The sequence below is a fragment of the Eleutherodactylus coqui genome, chromosome 1 (genome assembly GCF_035609145.1).
Source record: "Eleutherodactylus coqui strain aEleCoq1 chromosome 1, aEleCoq1.hap1, whole genome shotgun sequence".
NCBI lineage: Eukaryota > Metazoa > Chordata > Amphibia > Anura > Eleutherodactylidae > Eleutherodactylus > Eleutherodactylus coqui.
The window spans coordinates 497,514,904-497,541,162 of NC_089837.1; the positions used below are offsets into that span (position 1 = coordinate 497,514,904).

Consider the following 26,259-nt stretch of genomic DNA (forward strand, 5'->3'; position numbering starts at 1 on the left):
ATAGTTATGATACCAGATCCAAGCTTGTAACATAAATACAGCACCGGAACCAAGTTCAATACAAAAATGCAGCATCATAATCAACCTCAGTTTATAGTTACGATACCAGACCAAGGCTTGTAACATAACTACAACAAAAGAACCAAGTTCAGTACATAAATACAGCACCAGAATCAAGCTCAGCACATAGATACAATACTAGAACCAAGCTGATAACATAAATACACTAGCAGAACTAAGTAAATGTGTTTCGGGGTTGCTGATGGGCTGACATTGGCACCTTGCAACATCAGAGAGAAGGAGACAGAACTAGGAGGAGGATAATTCATGTGGCTCCTTAAGATGCTGCTGCACAGAGAAAGAAGATCATCTGGCCAGACGGACTTAATGGGGACGATCACCCCCAGCTTGCATCTGCTTGGTACTCCCTACAAGCTGGTGGCTGGTATCCTGACATGTAGCTAAGAATGGCCGTGTATGGGACTGCCATATATCGGCAGTATGGGGGTCTCCTGACCAGTGTGGTATTTCAGAAGGGGGGGGGGGGGGGAGGGTCATGCATGAGTGTGGCTGTCTTCCTTGCAGTTTGTGGAAGTATTGAAACAGCAGTGTCAGCAACTCATAAGCACCAGTGGAGAGCGCTGCACTCATGGACTCCTCCTCTCTGTGAAAATGGGGGAGAAGAGCACCCCTATACCCCAAATAAGTGGGAGTCCTGGCAGTAGAAGCGGCACCTATTAGACTTAAGATCTTGATATGCCCATAATATCTCTTTTATTACAGCCCTTGGGATTGGTTCAATCTGACAATGTCGCCCTCCAATCAGGAAAGGTTAGGTTACTGTTACTTCCATCATATCTTCCTGCCCCTTAATGTGAAGAACAATGTGAGCCGGACATCACAACTCCTCCACACCACCAGTACATAAGTTAGGCCTAGAGATGAGCGAACGTACTCGTTTAGGGCGATTTCGCACTCGAGCACCACTTTTTTCGAGTAACTGACTACTCGGGCGAAAAGATTCGGGGGCGCCGGGGGTGAGCGGGGGGTTGCGCCCGACCGAGGCCTTTGCTATCAATGGCTTCATTCAGATGATTAGTGCAAGAAGAGATAGAAGTGTTGCCCTATCTTTGTCCGTGTTACGCAGCGAGCTCCCATAGACTTCTATGGCAGCTGAAAAAAGGGAGGGGGAGGGAGCTACCCTGTGTACAACCCTGGGAAAAGAAGACAACTCGACACAATTAGGCATTTAATTGCCACTCCAAGCATTTCTCCCAGTCGTTGCTTGCGATCGGCTCTGCGTGTTTTTACTTGCACACTGCAGCGCTCGCTGTGAATGGTTTTGAATCCGCCAATTACGGTTGAGTCGAGCTTGGTAAAGCGTAATTCATGCGTCAATACATTCCGTACGGGCGCGCATATTTCTGCATACGTTCCTGTGACTAACCCTCAGTCCGGATCCACATGGACGATTTTTCACGTGCGTTGACTTGCGTGCACAATGTGCAGAAAATAGAGCCCGTTGATATCAATGGGTTCGTTAACACGCGCGTATTGGGCGGACGCAAAAAAAATACGCAGTCAGGGCTCTTTCACTTGAGCATTGCTTTAAGGCTAAAACAGCACGCCAAAGTGTTAAATTGGGTGAATGAGGCGCAGCCGTAAGCGCGTCACGGCTCCTATTAGCGAGTATGCCACTTCCCGTCCCTTTGCTGGCCGGTTCTCATAGGAGTCTATGGGAGCTGCCGGCGCTGTGCTGTCAAAAGATAGGACTTTGAGAAATTGCGGCATAAAAAAAACGCGCCAATCTTTTGATGCACGATTTTTTTGATGAGTCAAAAAATCGTTCATTTAAAAGAGCTTATCTTTGACGCACCTACTCAGCGCCAAAACGATGTTTACGTGAAAGAGCCCTATGCTCTATTTTTACACGCATTTGCGCAGGGAAAGAGAACATTTCGAACTTAAGAAACTATTGGGCCATTTCAATGGCTTGGAGCATCGCGTGTGTTTTTTTTTGCGTGAGCAATTGTGCACAACGTACGTGCGCCAAATGTACATAGATGCACGTGCAAATATGCAGTGCCCATTCTGTGCGGCAAATGACCAATGCTATTTTTGCGCCCGCACGTCCTTTTGCGTGCGTCTCATTATCAACCTCTATGGGGACCTTTGGTGGGCAAATATGCAGAATAATAAGCATATTCTCCTATTTTTACGAATTTGCGCGCAAAGTATAGAAATCTAGAAATGCGACATCAATGGGTTCTATTCTCTGCGTGTTACACGCGTGAATATGTCCATGTAGACGGAGGCTGTAATTCCGCTTTCCTTCCGCGCTCTGCGTTCTCAGCCGCACGAGGTATGAGATACATGAGATGATAGGTTTCCTTCTGCTTATCGCGGAGGAGCGCTCGGCCCGGCTGCGCGGGATTAATCGTCTTATATAGAAAGCGCTACTTTGCTCCAGCTTCATCCGTTCCAAATTGGGAGTGACGTCTGGTTGTCGGGTTAATCATCGCTGTTACTGTAGGATCACTTATAGCGCTCTTGACGTTCTATAAATAGAGATCGCGGCGCTCGTTAAATGCCACCCGAGGTAATCCATAATACACCGAAATATCCCATCAAGTGCTGATAAAGCTTTCATCATTAGCGGCTGAAGCCTTTTGCACAATTTGGTTCAGTAAGCGGCAGCGGGTGCGAATGGCATCTAAGTGCCCTCGTAAATAAGCTGCCCGCAGGACGTACATGTGCCGAGTGCCTATCTAGACATACATACCCGCATGTCAGCTTTTTTTTCTACATCTACTTGAGTAACAATGAAATCACTGACAACCGAGCGTGGGCGAAAAACTGGCAGAAAATTTAGAAATGCGAAATTTTTTAGAAGCCACTTAGGGAGCGGGGATTGGGACGCGACTAGTTAACATCCCGGATTCTCACGCTGATGCAGGGTTGTTGGGAAAGCACTGCCATTCTTCGCAGTAATTGCTGTTTGGGGATATTAAGACGCTTGTGTTATTTTGTATTGTGATACACACCGACGGATGGAGCTGAGTGTTTTTCAGGGGTAGCAGAGCGGAGTTTGCCATCTGGCTTGCAGAGCTGGCAATCACACCTGAGTCCTGAACATAATCCGTCGCCCGTATTGTGAGGCCAGGGCTACACAGGCACAAAAAGAGAGGCGCGATTTTGGCCATGATAGGGGTTGTGTGACCAAATATTGCATCGTGACCCCATTGACTTTAATGAGAGTGCAAGGTTGTAGGTTTACAGCAGACTTGTGCACCTCCGGGGGGTCAAACTCATTTACACCGAGGGCCACATTAGCCTTCAAAGGGCTGATTGCAATGGCATTGTAAGAGTTCGTTCACATGAGTGTATTTGTGAAGCATATTACGTGCGCAATTTTTGTGAGCTTAAGACGCGGCGAATGGAACCCTTTGATTTCAATAGGTTCGTTTAATGAACATTTTTTTTACGCCATGCGTATTAGCGTGAAAATATACGCAGCAAGAACTAGTTTGGTGTGGATTACAGTAGGCCATTGAAGTGACTCAGTGGGCGCAAATATGCAGTGAATGCGGAAGACCTGCGCACCGTTACAATTAGCCAGTTTGCCAGTATATTTGCGCACATAAAAAGACCTTGCCGCGAATAACGCAGGCGAGTTTTGGTCACACTTGTATGCAGCGTATTTATATGGCAGAAATGCGCTTACACCTGTGTGAATGAGCCCTAATAGTGAGACCCATTGTGACCCCAGTAGTGATAGTGACCCCCATATTAGTCCCAGGAATGCTGCCCAGCCAGATGCCAGCAGGAACCTTATTTCAGGTTTTCAATTGGGGACCAAAAACTTTTGCTGGTGGTCTGTAAGATGGAAGAGAGCTGTAGATGGAGCAGAGCTGAGTGAATGTGATGGAGCAGAGCTGAGTATATCAGATGTAGCAGAGCTGAGTGAATGTGATCTAGCAAAGCTGGCTGTATCTGAGGAAGCAAAGCTGAGTATATCAGATAGAGCAAAGCTGAGTATATCAGATGTAGCAGAGCTGAATGTATCTGATGGAGCAAAGCTGAGTGTATCTGATGTAGTAGAGCTGACTATATCTGAGGGAGCAGAGCTGAGATGCATCTGATGTAGCAGAGCTGAGTATATCTGATGTAGAAGAGCTGAGCGTATCTGATGTAGCAGAGCTGAGTATATCTGATGTAGAGGAGCTGAGTGTATCTGATGGAGCAGAGCTGAGTGCATCTGATGGAGTAGAGCTGGGTGTATCTGAAGGAGCAGAGCTGAGTGTATCTGATGAAGCCGAGCTGAGTGTATCTGATGGAGCAGAGCTGAGTGTATCTGATAGAGCAAAGCTGAGTATATCAGATGTAGCAGAGCTGAATGTATCTGATGGAGCAAAGCTGAGCGTATCTGATGTAGTAGAGCTGACTATATCTGAGGGGGCAGAGCTGAATGTATCTGATGTAGCAGAGCTGAGTATAACTGATGTAGCAGAGCTGAGTGTATCTGACGTAGCAGAGCTGAGTGTATCTGACGTAGCAGAGCTGACTGTATCTGATGGAGCAGAGCTGAGTGTATCTGATGGAGCAGAGCTGGGTGTATCTGACGTAGCAGAGCTGACTGTATCTGATGGAGCAGAGCTGACTGTATCTGATGGAGCAGAGCTGAGTTCTACATTTTGCTCAGCTCAATATCATCATCTGTGGACTTTTTCCATAGCACTACAGGCAAGCTTACATTATCCCAGCTCATCTCCGTATCATGACGCAGTAAAGAGATGTAGCAGAGCAGAATTTGGGAAGTTTACGGGCAATCCTGCACAAAAGGAAGCGAACATCAAAAACTTGCAACTTGCTGCGCTGAAGCTGTACCATCCCACGCTGCGCTCGGTCGCCGGAACTTTCATGAAGTCGCATTTACTGTGTCATAGTGGTTGTCTCTTGGGGTTACACGGGAGGGCGAGGAACAATGAAACGGCGCCACGTTCTTGCTAAACAACAGTTCTTTTGCGAAAATGCATCGCCCATGCGAATGAGGCCTAACAGTCACTCCCATCATCTGACCCATCCTGCCGACTACGCCAAGGCCTTGTAGGCCAGCGACAGGTTCACAGGGTGGCTCAGGGAACTCGGCATCCTCACCTGCAGCGTTCACAAAGTGACGTTTATCATAGCGGTCGTCTACATTGTACAACTCTGCTACATTGTAGCACTGCAGAGTCTAATGTGTAACAACAGTTCCTCTAATGGATCCACAGACCTGCATGGTGGTACAGGGATACACTCACGATAGCGTGATGTAACTGCGCTGTGAAGTGAGCGCTATCGCTCGTGCATCTGTGCATTCTAATGGACTTTTCTGCGTTGCCGGGACCGTTCACATTGGTGCGGGACAGACACACCCGCACCATGATTGAACAGGCTGTGCAGCCAAACTAGTCGCGGATGTTATTGACTTCCCCACAAAATCGCGCGGTTCAGTGTGTGATTTCGTGCAGATCTATAGGCTTCTATGGTGTCTTAGGTGCGCAACCGTGCACAAAAAGATCATGTCGTGTAAATTTTTGTATGCGCAAAAATTGAGTGCAGAGACGCAGAATGTGAGGGAACCCATTAAAATCAATGGGTTCTATTCTGTGTGTTTTACGCCTGCAGGAGCCCCGAGGCCGTTTTTAGATGGAATCCTTCAAACAAGTGAAAGTGAAGGATAATTATTCGGTGTAAACGCGAGCCAACGACGACACAAACGAACAAGAATAGTTCACTTTTTGTTTGCCGGTCATTTTCTGCAGGCATAAAAATCATTGTTCGCTTATCGTTTGGTTGAACCAGCGCTCATTCGGTCCTTCTCATCACTCATACAGCAAATGTGAGAGACTGAGCGACTCTGAACGATAAACAGCGTGCACGAGCGAATGAGTTAGCGGTGACGTCACTCATTAATTCGCTCGTTCAAACGTGAATTGGCTCGTCTAAAAGGAGCCGTAGTCAGTCCAGTCAAAGAGAAACGCACGTCAGATAAGTACATAATATTATACAAGCATATGCGTCTTTACACTTTCTGGCCGTGCCGTAAAATCGTGTGAAAGGACGTTTTTCCGTCAGGGTAATTAGCATTTTCTCGCCCATTCACACGACTATTGAGCGTGGTTTTTAGCGAAAAAAATACCTCGCACCCCCCAAAACCCTCGCTCAGCTTTATTCCACTGCATGACTTCTAATGACTACATAGAGGCACCTGCAAACTTTTCGCAGCCTCGCGCTCCCTTTTTTCCCTGCTCCCATAGGCGTCTATGGCACCCGCCAGCGTATATTGGCCAACACATAGTTCCAGAACTATCTTTTTGCCCAATGTATATGCGTTGGCACGCATTTCGGTCACGTATGTTCCATTTTTCACAGTTTGCCGCTTTTACGAGCCATATATTCGCCCACATATCGGTCGCCCGTAAAAAATGCGCCGCTTATGCGCTCGTGTGAAAGAGCCCTAACTATCATGACAAGCAGTCCTAACACCTCTTCCCTGAGGTTCACCTACCTGTGCAGGCCCTTAGACTAGGACTACATGGCGAAAGAAGCTGCATGACCAAAGATTGCTCTGTAGCCCTGCAGCCTTACACAGTCATTGAAGTTAATGGAGTCAGGGTGCGAGTCGCAAGTCACAAAAAAATCCAACCTCGGTGAATGAAGCAGTATAATATACCCGTAATAGGAAACATCATAGGAAGCAGCTGCCTAATATATTGGTTTTACTCTACTGATAGGCGGCAAGTGAGAGCAGTGGGAATGCACAGCATGGCGGTCTGTGATTGCCTATTACCCTAAACAGGTTGTAGAAGAATAAATGCACGTGTAGTGAGTAGACAGCAAAACTGAGCTATTGCAATTAGTGCCAGGCAGCTGCTGCAAAAGGAAATAAGATCATGAGATGTTAAAAGGAAGCCTCCTGTCCTGGGCAACAAAGACGACTTCTCTGACTATCTGATACACACTGTGCATTAGTATTCATTGGTAGTCTAAGACACTACACACTTTTTTGATTGGCCAGCACAACTCACATGGCCAGAACTGGCCAATCAAAGCAGCATGTAGTGTCTTAGACTAATTATACTATTAAGGTTGTGCATCTGGGACCTGTGGTTGTGCAGGTTTCCTTGTGCACACCTTGAGCTGGCTGGGTATGGTATTCTCCACCAGCCAATCCCCCTGGTCTGTGGCAGGTAAATACCACTTGTGAGAGATTGCTAGTCATTTTAGTGCTTCCTTGTACCTCTGTCTTTATCCCACTGAGAGCTGGTGTTTTGCATGCTTATCTGTTAGTGTCCCTCTCTCCTTCCCTAAAGATGGTCTGGACACCTGTAGCCCTTGTCTGTATCATATGCAGACCCCTCTTCCCTTCCCTATGACAGGTGCGGCTTCCAAACGTCTTATGTCTTGTGTGGGTGTCAGATGGATGATGCCTGACACTGTTCCCTAAGTTAGCATGGTGGCTGACTCTCTATTCCCCCTGGTGTAGACGGGCTATGGTTTGCCATCTGTATGCATGTGAGCTCTGGGTGGGGATCCTGTTATATGTTGTATGCATAACCATGTGTGTTGGTGTGAAGAGTGACCTGTGGGGTATGTCTGTGCAGGTGCTTTATGTGCAGTCCTGTTCTGTGCTCAGTGTATGTGAACAGTGTCGTGTCCTGAGTGCTGCATCTCTCCAGGTCCCTAATCAGGGATAGCCAGGTCTGAGATGAAGACAGTGGGGCCAACCTTATCAAGACGATTACCCTGCTTTTAGGCAGGAGTTCCCCACTTTTCCTGATTACTAAGGGACAGGGGTCCTTCCATCTTGGCCTGGAGAGATGCAATTGGTTCTTGCAAATTAGTGTAATGTGTTTGCGGTTTTAAATGGACACGCATGCGTGCCATGCGGAGGCATGGCGTGTTAGTGTGCCGAGCGGTTGTAACAAATGCATACTAATGCACAGTGTGCATCTGTCACGAGTTGTAGAGCAACGCAGGATTCATGATATGATGTAGCAAATGGAAAACCTGAATTTATGATATTTAGTAAAAACACAGAAATAGAATAGAACAATAATGCAACAATTTTAAAGGACCTTTTCCAGGGAGAATACTATTGATCGGCTGGGGTCCGCCTCTAGGGACCATGACGATCAGCTGACTGTGCGCCCGCTGACAGCGCTGCAATTACACAGGGGTTGGAACGGAAGCAGCGGAAGTCTCTGCTCCGACCTCTGTGCAGTGGCCGGCACTTGTAACTGCAGGGATGGCTCATGTTGATTTCAATTTTTGTTACTACTTTTTTAACATCTATATCCCCTATGACGTCATATAAGACCTCTGGGGGTCAGTCACATAATTTTTTATTATACACTTTCTCCCTGTAGCTGGGTTATCTATAGAAGCAGCATCCATAGGAGCCTCAGGTACATCCCCCTGTAGTGACAATAGTCACTAATAAAGCTGATCTGGGTCGCAAGGACCCTGCAGCTCTGCCTTAGTTAAGTGATCGCCATGCACCTGTAAAGGAGAAGGCAGAGGCAGTCACAAATTACTTCTATCTTCTCCTCCGTGTCCTTGGCTGTCATTAACAGCTGAGGAACTGACCTGTTCCTGCTACACTGCAGGAGCAGGAGCTTTAATATCAGCCAGGAATAAATCGTCATAATAAATTTACTCTGCTTGAACCTTAAGGGGTTAATGTGCTTAAAAAAATTCAAGAGGACTAGAAGCCTTCCTTAAAAAACAATCATCTCACAAGTTACAGTGTGTGTTCTTGTTGCTCGTTGATCCACGGATTTATTCTGATTGCTATATTTGGAGTCGGAAAGGATTTTTTTCCTCCCACCAAAATTGGCTTCTGCCTCATACGGCCTGTATTAGCTTCTTCTGGATTAACGCCGCAGGATGAATTTAATAGAATTATCTCTTCTAGCATGCCCATTAATGTCTATGGACACATCAGGAGTTTAAGATAAGTCGGTCCGATAATCTGGCACTTGTTTACAGCACAGAACTGCAATCTAATAAGCATAGAAGACCGATTAAGAAAATTCTCAGATAGCAGCAGATTTTAAATTACAGTTAGGTAAAAAAAATAGCAGCAAAACCACAAAAGACGTGACTACTGCCCGAACCAACCCACATCAAAGACGAAGGAAATGCATGCAATATGTGAGCCGCACCAAGAACAATAAGTAGGCTAAAAGGTACATACTTTATTGAGACGTAAATACACTTTGTCACAAACAATCACGCCCCTAGAAGAAGTTGTCATTTTGCTGTATAACTCGTCCTGCGGTTCCATCTCAGGCAGATCTGTAAATGATGAGAGTTGTGGTGATTAGATGGACGGTCTTGTCACCTGAGGCCCTAGAAGTGGTTCCTTTCTTGGCCTTTAAGAGGCTCTCGGAGGCTCCTTGTGTGTAGTGACCTCCTCTTCCGCTTGTAGCGCTTGTTGGCCACTAGACCCCTCTACGACGCAGAGAAGAGATATCACCCCAGAGTCTGAGAGGGGCGCATTATTGGGATGTGAGAAGCTGGATGGTCGTATTGATAAATTGTCCCCCACCAACCATTCTGACCGCACTGTTAGGAGGTGTTGGGACCAGTGGATGTGTGAGGGCACACAAGGAGACCGGGTTCAGGACACCCTCTACAGACCACCAGTAGAGAGGAGTGTCTGACCAGACTGTTAGGAGTTGTTGGGACCAGTGGATGTGTGAGGGCATACAAGGTGACCAGGCTCAAGACGCCTCCTACAGACCACCAGTAGAGAGGAGCATCTGACAAGACTGTTAGGAGGTGTTGGGACCAGTGCATGAGGGCACACAGAGTGGCCAGGCTTAGGACCCCCCGGGACAGATCACCAGTAGAGAGGATCGTCTGACCAGATGGTTAGGAGATGTTGGGACCAGAGAATGTGCGAGGGCACACAAAGAGACCGGGCTCAGGACACCCCCTACAGACCACCAGTGGAGAGGAGTGTCTGACCAGACTGTTAGGAGGTGTTGGGACCAGTGGATGTGTGAGGGCACACAAGGTGACTGGGCTAAGGATGCCCCCTACAGACCACCAGTATAGAGGAGCATCTGACAAGACTGTTAGGGGGTGTTGGGACCAGTGGATGTGTGATGGCACACAAAGAGACCAGGCTCAGGACGCCCCCGACAGACCACCAGTAGAGAGAAGCATCTGACCAGACTGTCAGAAGGTGTTGGGACCAGTGGATGTATGAGGGCACACAAGATGATCGGGCTCAGGCCCCCCAGACAGATCACCAGTAGAGAGGATCGTCTGACCAGATGGTTAGGAGATGTTGGGACCAGAGAATGTGCGAGGGCACACAAAGAGACCGGGCTCAGGACACCCCCTACAGACCACCAGTAGAGAGGAGTGTCTGACCAGACTGTCAGAAGGTGTTGGGACCAGTGGATGTATGAGGGCACACAAGATGATCGGGCTCAGGCCCCCCAGACAGATCACCAGTAGAGAAGATCGTCTGACCAGACTGTTAGGAGGTGTTGGGACCCGTGGATGTGTGAGGACACGCAAAGTGACTGGCCTCAGGATGCCCCCTACAGATCACCAGTAGAGAGGAGCATCTGATTGTCTGAGAAGCATGAGCAGCTCCAGTCGTCCTGTTGTCTGCCATCCAGAGACAGGTGGCACCATCGTTACACCCCTGTGTCTGACAGAACCATTTCCAGGAGCTCGGCTGAAGGACATTCGGTCTGGTGCAACAGAACTGTCGGTCCCCCTTAGTAGTGATATGAGGGACAATGGCAGCTCAGCGATATGTTCAGGACATCCTGCAGCCACATGTGTTCCTCTCATGGTGGCTTCCAAGAGGCAGCAGGATAATGCTCGGCCGCACACACAAGGGGTCACAGGAATGTCTCCACCACATTGTCACACCTACCTGGCTGCCGGTCACCAGATTTATCACCGACAGAACATTTATGGGATCATCTGGGATGCCAACTTCAATAGCGTACGAGTTTGCACAAACTAGAGGCTCAGTTACAGCAAATGTAGAGAAATATACCGTAAGATAGCACAGAGATCCTGTATGCCTCCTTGCCCACCCCAAGAAATTTGCAAAGTTGGCATATGAGGGGGTGCCATTACAGGGTTAGCACTGCAGCAGCATGAAATACTCTCTGACCACCAAGGAGACGACTGCTCCAGTAATAACGGGAGTGCAGGGCAGGCTAGACAGGTCCTAGTGGTGGAGGATTCAATTATAAGGGGGATAGACAGAGCAATCTGCCATAAAGACCGGGATCGTCAAACGGTGTGTTGTCTTCCTAGCGCTCGAGTTCAGGCATATGGAGTACTGCACAGAGTGAAAATGAGGAGTGGGAACCAGAGACCCCACATGTATAGCTAGTAGAAGCCTAGCTTAATCAGGGAATCAATAGTTAAGTTTGTACTGTCTTCCTGATGGTTCTATTCACTGAATGGTCATTTCATTAGAGACCCCCCTCCCCATCCAGTAGTGCATTTTCTTTGGCCTTTAGATCTGCAGAAAGGACCTAGAATGTGCCAAGAAACCTTCCCCACATCATTACTCCACCAGCATGACAGGAAGGGGTCATTGGTTCCTGCTGCTTGTGGTAAATTATGACCTCCCATTAGCGCGGTGCAACATAAATCTTGATCCATCTGACCAGACAATATTTCTCCACTGCTTGGTGATACAATTTTTGTGCTTTTTCGCCCTTTCTGTTTCTCTTAGACAGAATGGCTCTGGACCTGCCCATCTGCTCTTATAGCCTGTTCATGCTAAGGAGCAATGGTTGTGCTTTTGGACATATTATAAGAGCACCATCGTTGTATTTGGTTGCAATCTATATATACAAAGACGAAAGCCCTCACTGACTCACTGACTGACTGACTCGCCAGTAATTCTCCAACTTCCCTATGTCGTAGAAACATGAAATTTGGCACGAGCATAGATTATGTCCAAAATAGGAAAAGTAAAGGGGTCCCAACTCGATTATTCAATTTTAAGCGCAAAAGAACTAGCGTCCAAATTTTACGTACGGAATCTAATTCTCTCACTTCCCAATGTCATAGAAACTTGAAATTTGGCAAGGGCATTGATTATGTCATAAATAGGAAAAGTTAATGGGTCCCAACTCAATTATTTAATTATAGCGCAAAAGAATTAGCGTCCAAATTTTACGTACGGAATCTAATTCTCTCACTTCCTGATGTCATTTTATATAAAGGAAATGTCGCGTGGTTTCCTCCACGTGGTGTTTCCTGGGTAACGCAGAGAACTATGCAAAATGGTGAACATATTTTTTTCCTGGAATCTCTAAAGTAACGACGACTTCATATGATTTTCCGTGTGAACACCAGATAAACACCAGCACCAAATTAACTCGGGCGAAGCCGGGTATATCAGCTAGTATGCTTATATGTGTACTTTCTGTTCATCAGAACAATTCTTGACATCCTCTTCTGACCCCTTTTATCGACAAGTTATTTATCCAAAGGATCCTACTGGATGTTCTTTCTCAATCACACCATTCTCTGTATACTCTCCACGCTGTTATACAAGAACCCCCCCCCCCCCCGGCTAGTCTAGCACCGATGACTAGACCTTGTTGGAAGTCACTCAGATCACTGGATTTTCCTCTTTAGTCTGAATTCACACTGAAACTGATCCACGGAAAGCTTGTTATGTGATTTTTTGCTGCACTCCGGGGTCATGGGTTTGATTTCCATACATGAAGGTCCAATCGTAAAAGGGTCAAAAGCTCTAATAAAAGCGCTATTCAATGGATTTTTACAATTAACTTTCTTCTCCACAATCCCAGAATATTTGATAATCTGGCGACTATCAAGTCCACTGATGCTGAAATACATAGAAACCACTCTAAACCTGGAAGTTTCCTAGTATATCAAACTCAAGTTCACAGCTTCCATTAACCTCTTCTCGCTCAAGGATGTACAGCACCATTACATCCTCATTGTGTTTTTCTCGTTGTGTTGGACATAATGGTACATCTAGTGGATGTAAAAAAAAAACAAAAAAAAACTCAATTTCTCATTAAAAGAAAGATATAGGTCATTACGCAATTGTAATGACCCATGGAAAAAAGATAACAAACTATGTTTATGGCATGAAAAGCTACAAAAACACTGGCAAAATTGCTAGTTTTCCTTCTTTTATCCGAAAAGATAAATAAAAAAACATCAAACAACAAATTATATTTGCCCTCACACCCACCAAAAAAAAGCAATAAAAAAAGTAATTGATTACAAAGAGTGCCTCGTACTCGGGAGGACCCGTCCTGTCCTATATTACACAGGCAACCTATTGATGTGAATAGGTCTGTGCAATACTTCATCTCTCCTGTGGAGGAGCTGCAGGCAAACTGATAGGCTTTGTCAGGGTCAGCAGATGTGACTTAGGGCCAAATCCAGAAGCGACAACTGAGGTACCCCAGTCTTCAGCCTTTAACCCCACCATCAGGGATATGGGCTTTGCTGCTGCTGTTACTCTGAAAGTGATTCCAGTTATGTGGAAGCTGATGCTGCTTTAGACCAAGGAGTGGTACCTGGAGGGTGTGAACAGGAGCGTAGTCAGACAGTCCAGATCAGGGCAGACAGAGCAACTTCAGAACGAGGAACAAGTTGGAGGTCAGGACACACAGAACAGATTCTGCAAGTTACAGCAGAGGTCGGGGCAAGCTGCAGACAGAAGTATGGTCAGTAGAACAAGCCGGGTCAGGGGTAGCCGAAGTTAGGAACCGGGAAATTAGAATACACTAGATAGCACCTTACGCTGGACCAAAAGTCCACAAACTAAAGCACCCTTCATAGGGGAAAAGTACCTGATATAACCAAAGATAGCTCATGATTGGTAGGGGAAGACTTTCCAAGGTACGTGATGCAGGCATGTGTAGGTACCCTCCAGGCCACTGACAGTGACTGACCAGATGCTGGAGCTAGGCATTTGCAGGAGAATAGGATAGGACATGTGCCACAACTGCTGGTAGCCATGAACTGTAACAGGCTTGCCCACAGATAACAACTTTTTGCCGGACGGTGCCAGCAAGTGACCCTTCTAACAAGTACTGACTGTCGAAAAACCAATGCAAGCATAACATTTAATTTATGTCCACCCCCACTGAGTACAAAAATAATGGAAACGAAAAGGTATTGAACTTCAGTCTATTCTTTTTGGGATGGGAATGAAAGGAAACTGGGACAAGATGTGTCCCAATGAAATGAATGGAGTTTTTAATGCATCTCTTTGGTTTGGGTTTTTCTGCATTTTGGATGGAACAGAAAAATGGAACAAGAAACACTTGTGTGATCTCAGCCTAATTTGTCTATTATTCACATCATCATGGATGATGTTAGCATAGTTCACATTAAAAAATGGCCCAGTAGGGACCACCAAACTAATAATGATGTATCCTCAGGATAGGCCATCAATAGTTGATCGTCTGGGGTCCGCCGCAATACAAAGAGCTCCGACCCCTGCTTAGTAGCCGGAGCTCATAATTGCAGCTCTCATTAAAGCCAATGACAGCTGTGCCTGTAATTACCAGTGCCAGTTACTACCCACAGGTTGGAGCTATCCGCTCCGATCCCTGTGTATTATGGTGCTGACTGTAGGTGCCCGATCGGCTGATTGGCCAATCAACTATTGACGACCTACCCTGAGAATACGTAGTATTCGAGCGGAAAACTCTGTAAGTGTTGGGTGAGCAGAACAAAATATCTCAAAGATAAGTTTATTTGTTCTATTTCTAATACAAGTTTATACTTCGCATATTCTTCAATAACTACAATATGGATCAGTGCGGCTTGAAACGCGTCAAGTCATTTTACAATGTAACTGAAATAATAAGGGATTTCCTCGACTGAAATATTGGTGACCCATATTTAGGACATATTATCAATAGTTAAGTGGCAGGGGTTGACCCTAGCCAACCAGTTGATTGCCATGCTGCTGCAAGAATGCATGGAGCCGATTTGTTGATGGAAGCACACAGCTCCGTACACACTGCAGTGGCCAGAATGGTACTGCAAGCAAAGTTCCCATTCTCTTGAAGGAGAAGCATGCCTGCAATACCATTCTGCACCACTACAGTGTGTATGGAGCTAAAAACATGGACTTTGTATGGTTCAGGAATCAGCTGATCGATGTGAGTCCTATCCCCAGGGACCACTGGTGATCAACTATTGCTGGCCGAACATGCTAGTATGTAGACTTCTACTACACTAAGCGCTGCGGAATAAGTTGGCGCTATACAAATAAAGATTATTATTATTATTATTACTACACAGTAAGGGCTCAGTCAGACAAGCATTTTTTGCTGCACATTTACTTGCATGAAAAGCGCAAAACGCATGCGACAAAAAATCGTGTGACCAAAGCAGGCGTAACGGTTAAAAATAGTCACACTTCGGTGCGTTCAAGATTCACTCATGAAGTGCGGTGCCATCGTTACCCCCTGCAGCGGCTGTGACAGCTGCAGCAGCGGATACCTTGAATGCGAAACTCCTGGATGCTGTCACATCCAGGGGTTTCACCTTGTGGTCAATGGGACCAGAGGCGGCCCCATTGACAACGTACAGAGAAGACCGCAATCCTCTGCCATGGCTGTGACAGCTGTGGCCGAGGATTTCTTCAACTCCACGGGGAGCCCCCTCATCACTGAACACTATGACAGCACTGTCAGTGTTTAGTGACAAGGGGACTCTTCGCGGGGATGAAGAATTCCCCTGTCGCAGCTGTCACAGCCGTGGAAGGATCGCAATGCTATCCCATTGAATTCAATGAATGGCTGAGCGCTGCCTCTGATTGGCTGAGTGCAGGGACTAATCACAGGCAGCGTTCAGCTGTCATTCAATGAATGGCTGAGCGCTGCCTGTAATTGGCTGAGTGCTTAGCCAATCAGACACAGACCTTTTAGCAGCAGGCCCTAGGAATTATTTTTAGGGAAGAGCTTATATTAAAAGACTTTCCCCAAAAATCACTGGGGTCGTCGGCAGCCCATTGCTTTCAATGGGGCTGCAGAAGTGCTGGCCCTATTGAAAGCAATGGGAGAACATCGCGCTCCTGTATCACAGCTGTAACAGCTGTAGCGGGGGATTCCTTATCCCCCGCAGGGATTCCCTTTGTCACTGAACACTGTGACAGCACTGTGTTCAGCGATGAGAGGACTCCCCGCGGAGATGAAGAATTCCTCAGCCACAGCTGTGCCAGAGGATTGCAATCTTCTCTATATGTTGTCAGTGCTGCCCCATTGACCTCAAGGTGAGACCGCTGGATGTGACAGCATACAGGGGTTTCTCATCCAAGGAATCCTGATGCCGCAGTTAGTTGCGTTTTGCAATTCGCTGTCCTATTTTTTACCAATGCAAATTTTTTGCGCAGGTAAAAATCGGACATTTGCTGCTTTTGAAAAGCATTAGTTCTACTAGATGCGGATCGCAAACGCAAAAAGCATGCGCAACACAAAACACTCGTGTGACTGAGCCCTAATGCATTGTTCCCTGATACATATAACATAATCAGTTCCTTAGGGGTTGGGCCAATAGTTATCTCCTGTTTAAAGGGTAGCGAATAACTTTGAAATTGGTGGTGGTTTGGTTGCTCCGGATTCTGAGAAGGGGGGTCTGGTGCGTCCAGGAATTAATAGAATGGCAGATGCAAATAAATTTCAATGGGACTGCCCCTCGGAGACAGCTTGAACTTGGCTATCTCTCGCTGTCCCATTGAAATGAATGGAGCACTTGTGCGCATGTCACACTGTAACGCTAATACGCTCGCGGTTATGGAACGTATTACCGCATGAACTGTTTTGTTTTCTTCGGATTATTGAAACTTCACAATAGTGCAAGCAAGTTTAGGAGAAAAAATCGTAAAGGTAGGTCCTGCCGATCGTTCTCACACATGGGGTTAACAAAACTATGGAAAAATTACGGACGCATAACGGTACTAAAACACGCCCATCTGCTTAAGCCCTAAGGGGCACGCAAACACACATCCGCTCGTGTGAAGGGGCCGTTAAGGAGAAACCTTTTTACATCTGCAGATTTTAATTAACACGCAGCCGCCGCGCTCCGCTGGAATATCAAACACGGTGTATTATTTAATAAAACATAGATTCTTATCGCGGCTCCGGGGAAGCAGAACACCTGCGTGCCGGAATATCACTGCAAGTGCTGCAAATCCAGCAAAACCGGGCTGAAATATTCCAGGCTCAGCTACGGTAGATACAGATGTAGCAGAGCTGGGTTTGTCATAAGGCTGTTCCTTCAGAAGAGCGATCACTTAATAATAAGCTGAAGGGGTGATTATAAGGCAAATAATCACTGGGAACAGCCATGTTGGACGATCGCTATCCCGTGTCCACGCAGCCGCGGACGGAGAACGCGCTCAGTGGTCGCTATTCACTTTGTTTCAGCTCACTGGTCACCGGAATGGGTCGGATTCCACTTGCGGATATCTGTGTTTGAAGATGTGTGAGTGATCATGGAAACAAATTGCGATTGGTTGTGTGTGGTTTTCCGCATGGATGTATATATATGGACAGCATATCGTCCGTTTGGAAGAAAACTCGCAAGCAGGAAGTGACATCAGAAACTCTCTCTCCTCCAGCCGGAATTCTGGCTTTTCTACCCGGTCTCCTAGTGGGTTGTGAGCGATTCCTCCGCCTATATGCACTGTTAATTGCGCATGGGCTCTGGGTCGCACACACCCATAGGCATCAATAGAGCCAGTCCGTGCGGGATCCGCGCTAAAATAAAACATGCTATGATTTTCCTTCCGCTCGCGGAATACGCATGTGTGAAAGAAACTTCGAAACTACATGCCTTTCTATGCCCGCAGATCGTCCACGTGGACAGCGATCGCGGAATCGCAATTCACATGCCCGTATATTAGCTGCGTTCAAAAATCACGCCCATCTCAAGCATCGGATTCTGAGGTATTCATTCAGATGAGCGATTTTTGGGCGCATATAAAGCTTGCGCTCAGAAAAATAAGACATCAGCAACCGAAAACGGCGCTGGATTTCATATGCTGCGTCCAAACATAGGTCTTGTCCTATCTTTTGCTGCGATACGCTGGAAGCTCCCATACACTTCTGAGGGAGCTGAAAAAAAGGGAGTTTAGCTGCGTCCAACGCCGGGGATAAAAGACAGCCGCCTCTAGTTAACCATTAGCAGTCAGTCCAAGGATTTCTGCCGACCGAGGGTTTTCTGCGCTGCAGCATATTTTTTTTACGGTTACGCCGCTCGAGTGAATAGATGAGAAAACGCTAATTAAGATCGGGGCTTTATCGCGGCCATCTTTCTTCCAAGTGATTTAATGACGTGATCCGCGAGTGTAAAAACGCATATGGTCATGTGAAAGAGGCCTGAAGCAGAGCGACTAGCGAGTAAGTTCTCACTCGCTGTAAACAGGAGTCATTCAATCTTTAAACTGCCTGTTTACTGTGAATGGAAGCGGACGGCCGAAAGTGGGAAAGTGCAGGAGCAATCATTATTGTGACAGCTGTTGGGCGCTTACGTGCTCGACAGTTCTCCTACGGAAGAGCTCTGACAGACAAGCATGTAACTTAATACGCTCGTACCTGCGCAAATGTAGAGCGCATTTGCGCAGGCACCGCTCATTCACACGGGCAGGTGAATCACCCCATCCCGATTTAAAAGGCTAATTAGCCTAATAAGGTGCCGGTGATTGTGGGTATGCGTTATATTTAGCGCATACCTGCGCGGGCAGATGTGCATGTTTGCGCACCTCCCATAGTCCTCTATGGGGCTCCTTGGTGCGCAAACACGCACAAGATAGGGTAGGTTAAAAATGAGCGCAACAAAAAAAAGGGCGAATGAACCCATGGAAATTAAAGGGTTTTATCCTCTGCCTTATGCATGTGGGAATTTCCCGTGCGCAAAATGACGGCATTTCATGCATATCTGTTTACACTCTAAGGTACTTTTTTTTTAGATATTTGCAGTCCTGCGTAAATGCAGTCACATTGTGATATCACCATGATAATGACAATCTTATCTGTGCTAAATTCGCTAACTCGGCTCTGCTACATCTTCTTTTTAAAGGGGTTTGCCATGACACCTAGCGACCCCAGAACACGGATTCCAATTTTGTCTTGTGGCCCCTATAAGAGATAGAGAGTAAAACCCAACTGCAAAGTTGAAGATTAGCGTGTGAGAAGCAGAAATCCGCTTTCCGCATCTTGTTGGATCTATGGTCATTCCAGGGACTCTCAATGCAGATCGGTATCTGAATCTCCAAGACGGATGACTTCCTGGACGATCCCCCTATCGTAGCTGAAGGAGGCCACTTTGAGTACGCTTTTCTTACTTCAGTCATAGCAGAGGTCCCACAGGACTAAGGCTAGTTTCTCATAGGCGGTCGCGATTTTGCCGCCAAAAATTGCGAAAAAATTGTGTCTCTGTTCCTGCGATATTTGAGTGTCAGAGATGCTTTATTCTCAAGATAAAGATGAGGCTCCATAGGGAAACATGGGATATAAAAAAAAATCGGATATCGCACAAAGATAGAGCATGTTGCGATTTTTTTCCCCCCGCAACATCGCATCAGTGAAGAAATCGCTAATGTGAAGGAAACCATTGAAGATCATTAGTTTCATAATTCTGCTTTTTTACTCACTCTGACATCATGCAAGAATCGCGCAAATTTATTGTCCACGTGAAGGCAGCCTTAGAGAGACGTGGAAAGTGGGTTTTTGCTGCTCACATGCTACTCTTCAACTTTGCAATTGGGTTTTACATTATCTCTTACAGGGGCCACAATGTGTTCCGGGGCCCATGCACCATACCATCATGTAGAGCATCCATGCTTTCCTATTCAAGTACGCTATTGTTCTTTCAATATAACACACCAGTATTGAGATATCGCGCTGGATCCGGCTTCTTCACTGCACTCCGTATAAGTCATGGATATATTTCCCTGTAGCTGCAGTTATATAATGATACATGGTGTGATGCACTGACTGTACTATTACAGTAAGCCTGAAGGGGTTAAAATAGCAAATCAAAAAGATCCATTTGTTGTAATATAAACATTCCAAACATCCTATTTACTACAAACTCAATCATCCAACACTTTGTTCCTGACTTGAATACATAATGTAATGTTATGTAATATAAGATACAAGGGCTCAGTAAGCACACATGGAGCTCCCGGGGGCTGATATCTCCGATATCACTGGCAATTTATGAATGAGACATGAATCCTAATCTGCAAGGACATCATCTATGTATCAGCCCATAAGGAAACAAACATTGCTATCTCCGGATCAGTGAGATCACATCTCACAGGATACATTACACGACAATCATCTCGGGGAATTGGAGCTCAACGATGGGTTAATTGTGGGGTTAATGGGTTAATAGTTTGGCTATGAGATGGTCTGTAAATATTTGGAAGTGGTTTTATGAAATGTTTATACCATGGTTACATAACTGCGAGGTCAATAGTGAGAATATTATTACTACTATTACCACCACTAATACTTTTACTACTACTACCACTACTAAAAATACTACTGCTGCTATGACCACCACTAATACTACTACTGCTACTAATACTACTGCTGCTACTACCACCACCAATACTACTACTGCTGCTACTAATTATACTACTGCTGCTACTGAAAACACTAATACTACTACTTCTGCTGCTGCTACTACTACTGATGATACTACTATTAGCACTATTAATACTACTACTGCTGCTACGGCTACTACCAATAGTACTGCTGCTACTACCACCACTAATACTACCGCTGCTACTACCACCCCTACTACTACTGCTGCTACTACTACTACCTCTAATACTACTACTACCACTACTAAAAATACTACTGCTGCTACTGCCAACACTAATACTTCTACTTCTGCTACTACTACTACCTCTAATACTACTACTACCACTACTAAAAATACTACTGCTGCTACTGCCAACACTAATACTTCTACTTCTGCTACTACTACTACCTCTAATACTACTACTACCACTACTAATAATACTACTGCTGCTACTACCACTAATACTACTGGTACCACTACTATTAGCACCAGTAATACTTCTACTACTAGCACTACTAATACTACTGCTGCTACTACTACCACCATTAATACTACTACTTCTGCTAATACTACTAATACTACTGCTGCTACTGAAAACACTACTACTACTGAAAAAATACTACTACTTCTTCTGCTGCTGCTACTGCCAACACTAATACTACTACATCTACTACTACTACCACTACTAATACTACTGCTGCTTTTACCACCACTAATTCTACTGATACTATTACTATTAACACCAGTAATACTACTACTACTAGCACTACTAATACTACTGCTGCTACTACCACCACTAATACTACTACTGCTGTTACTACCGCCACTAACTAATACTACTCCTGCTACTACTACCACCACTAATACTGCTACTGCTGCTACTACCACCACTAAAACTACTGCTGCTATTACTAGTGCTATTACCACTACTAATACTACTGATGCTACTACTACCAACACTAATACTACTGCTGCTACTACCACCCCTACTACTACTGCTGCTACTACTACCACCTCTAATACTACTACTACTACCACTGCTAAAAATACTACTGCTGCTACTGCCAACACTAATACTTCTACTTCTGCTACTACTACTACCACTACTAATAATACTATTGCTGTTACTACCACTAATACTACTAGTACCACTACTATTAGCACCAGTAATACTTCTACTACTAGCACTACTAATACTGCTGCTGCTACTACTACCACCATTAATACTACTACTGCTGCTACTAATAATACTACTGCTGCTACTGAAAACACTAATACTACTGAAAAAATACTACTATTTTTGCTGCTGCTACTACTACTGATGATACTACTATTAGCACTATTAATACTACTACTGCTGCTACTACCACCACTAATACTACTACTTCTGCTACTACTGCTACTACTACCACTACTAAGACTACTGCTGCTACTGCCAACACTAATACCCCTACATTTACTACTACTACCACTACTAATACTACTGCTGCTTCTACCACCACTAATACTACTGGTACTATTACTATTAGCACCAGTAATACTACTACTACTAGCACTACTAATACTACTCCTGCTACTACCACCACTAATACTACTACTGCTGTTACTACCACCACTAATACTACTGCTGCTGCTACTACCACCACTAATACTGCTACTACTACCACCACTAATACTACTGCTGCTACTACTAGTACTATTACCACTGCTAATGCTACTAATGCTACTACTACCACCACTAATGCTACTGATGCTTCTACTACTACTACCACCACTGATACTACTACTGCTGCTATTACCAGTATTAATACTACTGCTACTACTACTACCACCACTAATATATCTGCTTCTACTATTACTATCACCACTAATACTACTGCTGCTACTACTACCAACTACTGGAATACTACTACTGCTACCACCACCGATACTACTACTGCTGTTACTACCACCCCTAATACTGTTGCTACTACAGTACTAGTACTACTACCAGCCCTAATACGACTACTACTTTTACCACTAATATTACTACCGCCACCACTAATGCTACTACTACTTCTACCACTGATACTACTACTACCACCACTAATGCTACTACTGCAATTACTACTAGTGATGACGATTGTTTATCTATATACTGTGTTTGCAGAATAAAATAAGTTGCGCTAGTGATACTGCACTGTAGCCAGGTAGCAAGACAAGACAAGACGTTATTGCTTCCTTAGAATACAGCCCCTGTCTTAGGAGATGCTAAAACACTTGAAGGAACTCATAGAACTTTAGTCTCTGTCTCATCACATACATAGTTCCTATTTTAATACATAGTATATGCTATAATACACAGCGTTTACCCCAACATATAATCCCTGCCATAAACATACCCCTGGCTCTACAGGTTACACTGAATACACCTAATGCCTGTCTTCTTCCTTGGCTCCTGCCTTATCTCACATGTCTTATAGCTCCAGCATTATTATATAATCCCTGCCTTAATACACAGAATAGTTGTATAACATGAGGTAGTATCACAGATATGTGCTATATGCAGAATATTGTTATATACTGAATATTTTACAGACTAGTATTATATACAGGAGATATTATGGAATAGTGGGATATACAGAAGAGTAGTAGTATTATATACAGATGATATTATGGAATAATGTATTAAACATGTGCTATTACAGACTAGTGATATATACAGAAGATGTTACAGACTAGTATTTTCCACTAAGAACATTAAAGACTAGTGTTATAAACAGGGGTTATGCTTCAGATTATTGTTGGACACAGTACATAATACAGGCTAGTCTCATATACAGGGAATATTATGGAGAAGTGTTATACATGTATACAAAAAATGTTACAGACTAGTTGACTACACAGATATTAGGTACTAGTGTTATATACAGGGGTTATATGACAGATGTCTTGTACACATTAGATAATACAGACTAGTGTTATATACAGAAGGATTAGTGTTATACATGTATACAGAAAATGTTACAGACTAGTGTTATAAACAGAGGATATTAGGGACTAGTGTTATATACAGCAGTTATATAACAAATTGGTGTTGTATATAGAAGATATTATAAACTTATGTTATTCACAGAGACCATTACAACCAGGTGTTGCATTGTACACAGGGGTGATATTACAGAGTAGTGTCATATACAGGTGATATTATAGACTGGTGGTATACATACTGTAGATATGGCAGAGTAGTGTTTTATACAGAGATTATTAAAGACTAGTGTTATACACAGGGGTGGTATTACAGATGGTGTGCTATGACATAGACTGGTGGTATACACATATATGATGTGACAGTAGTGTTATACGCATACAAAATATTGAAGATTTGTGTTATATGCAGAGATGATTATAGACTAATGTCATACAGAAATGATATGACAGACTGATGTGATACACACAGATATGATGCTACAGTGTAATGTTATAAACAGGTCTGGTATGGCAGAGTAGTGTAATATAAATATATGGTAGTATAGAGTAGTGTAATATACAGATATGGCTTTCTAGAGTTATGCACAGATTTTGTAATGCAGACTAGTGTTATACACAGGGGTGAGATTACACAGTAGTGTAATACACAGATATGGTAGTGAAGTGCTGTTTAAATACGCATATATGGGAGTATAGACTGGTGCTATACAGAGATATGGTAATATAGACTGTTATACACAGATATGGTAGTGCAGTATGGTATAATAGTATAATGGTAGCATTAGTATAATATTATATACAGATATGGCATGGCAGAGTAGTGTTATATGCATATATAGTAGTACATACACTAGTGTTACAGGAGTGATATCACAGAGTAGTGTTATACACAGATATGGTAGTATACACTGCTGGTATACACATGGGTAATATTACCCATTACCCACAGAACTGGTAGTTTACAGTAGTGCTATACATAGGGATAATATCACAAAGTAGTGCTATACACAGGGGTGATATCACAGAGCAGTGTCATACACAGATATGTTAGTATAGAGTAGTGTTATGCACTGATCTGGAATGACAGTGTAATACTTAGTATCAAGTAGCCTTACACGCAGGTATGGTAGTACAGACTGGTGCTAAACACAGGGGTGATACACTGTTATACACAGAGCTGACATTATATAGTAGTGTTCTACACAAGTATGGTAGTACACACTAGTGTTATACACAGGTTGACATTATATAGTAGTTTTATACACAGATCTGCAATGCCAGTGTGGTATATAGTATCCAGTATTGCTATACACAGGTACAGTAGTATACACTAGTGTTATACACAGGGGTGACATTATATAGTAGTTTTATACATGGATCTCTAATGCCAGCATAATTTATAGTATTCATTAGTGCTATACACAGGTATGGTAGTATACACTAGTGTTCTACACAGGGGGGACATTATATGGTAGTGTTCTACACAGATCTCCAATGCCAGTGTAATATGTAGTTTTCAGTAGTGTTCTACACAGGTATGGTAGTATACACCAGTGTTCTACACAGGGGTGACATTATATAGTAGTGTTATACACAGATCTGCAATGCCAGTGTAATATGTAGTATCCACTGTACACAGGTACGTTAGTATACACTAGTGTTCTACACACTGGTAACATTATATAGTAGTGTTATACACAGATCTGTAATGCCAATGTAATATGTAGTATCCACTATACACAGGTATGGTAGGATGCACTAATGTTCTACACAGGGGTGACATTATATAGTAGTGGTATACACAGATCTAGTATGCCAGTGTAATAAGCAGTAGTGCTGCACACAGGTACGTGACATTATATAGTAGTGGCATTATAGAGCAGCGGACATGCATACCCTGCCGGCAGGGCTGATACGCCGTATCTCACCTGCATTCCTCAGCTTCCTGTTCTTCAGCACGGAGATGATGACCAGCAGGCTGCCCAGGATGTCCACCACGGTGGTGAGGATCAGCACGCTGGACAGCGCCGTCACCAGCCAGGCAGCCCGGGGCGCCGCCAGCGCCTCTCCCCGCTCCAGAGCGCAGCAGTTCCGGGGGAAGGACGCATTGTGGAGCATCTCTAGCGCTTTCCCTGCCTTCCCTCTCATCTCACATGCCCCGGACTGCGCGCAGAGCGCTAAACGGGCGCAAACAGCCAACTTCTGCGGCTCCCCACCTGTGCCGAGTGTGAACAGGTAGCAGGATCCTGGCGCTCACCAGCGAGGTAACCATGGCCGGGGAGAGGGGGCACATGTTTAAGTGATCAGCTGACGAGCTGGGGAGGGGGGAGGCTCCTGCTGTTAGTATTCAGGGGCTAATAATGGACAGCAAAGTGTACAATCATCAAAAGTCAGCGGCAAGACGACGAGGATGACAGCAAGGAGACTCAAGGGGCTCCAACGTGACCAGGAGGAGGGGAGATGGGGAATGGCAATCACAAAGCAGGTGTAGCAGAGCAGAGTATGTCAGGTGGTGCTGTGACTAATCCTGCTGAGTTATGTAATCACCGACAAACCCAGCTCTGCTGCATCTTCTCTAGATCTAAAGTTGGGATTCACAAGTCATATCTTTTTCTACCTGCATGGAGGTAAGACATACAGATTTAGCAGAGC

The 26,259-nt window shown here is 44.8% G+C and overlaps 1 protein-coding gene across 1 annotated transcript in view; it reads right to left on the reverse strand.

Moving 5' to 3' along the window:
* MTNR1B (melatonin receptor 1B) overlaps positions 1–25,725 on the reverse strand; it is a 174,406-nt gene extending 148,681 nt beyond the window's left edge. Inside the window, exon 1 of the mRNA XM_066594091.1 lies at positions 25,536–25,725. Coding sequence (XP_066450188.1) covers positions 25,536–25,725 — 190 coding nt within the window. The remainder of the gene's footprint in view (positions 1–25,535) is intronic.
* Between the last annotated feature and the right edge of the window lie 534 nt (positions 25,726–26,259).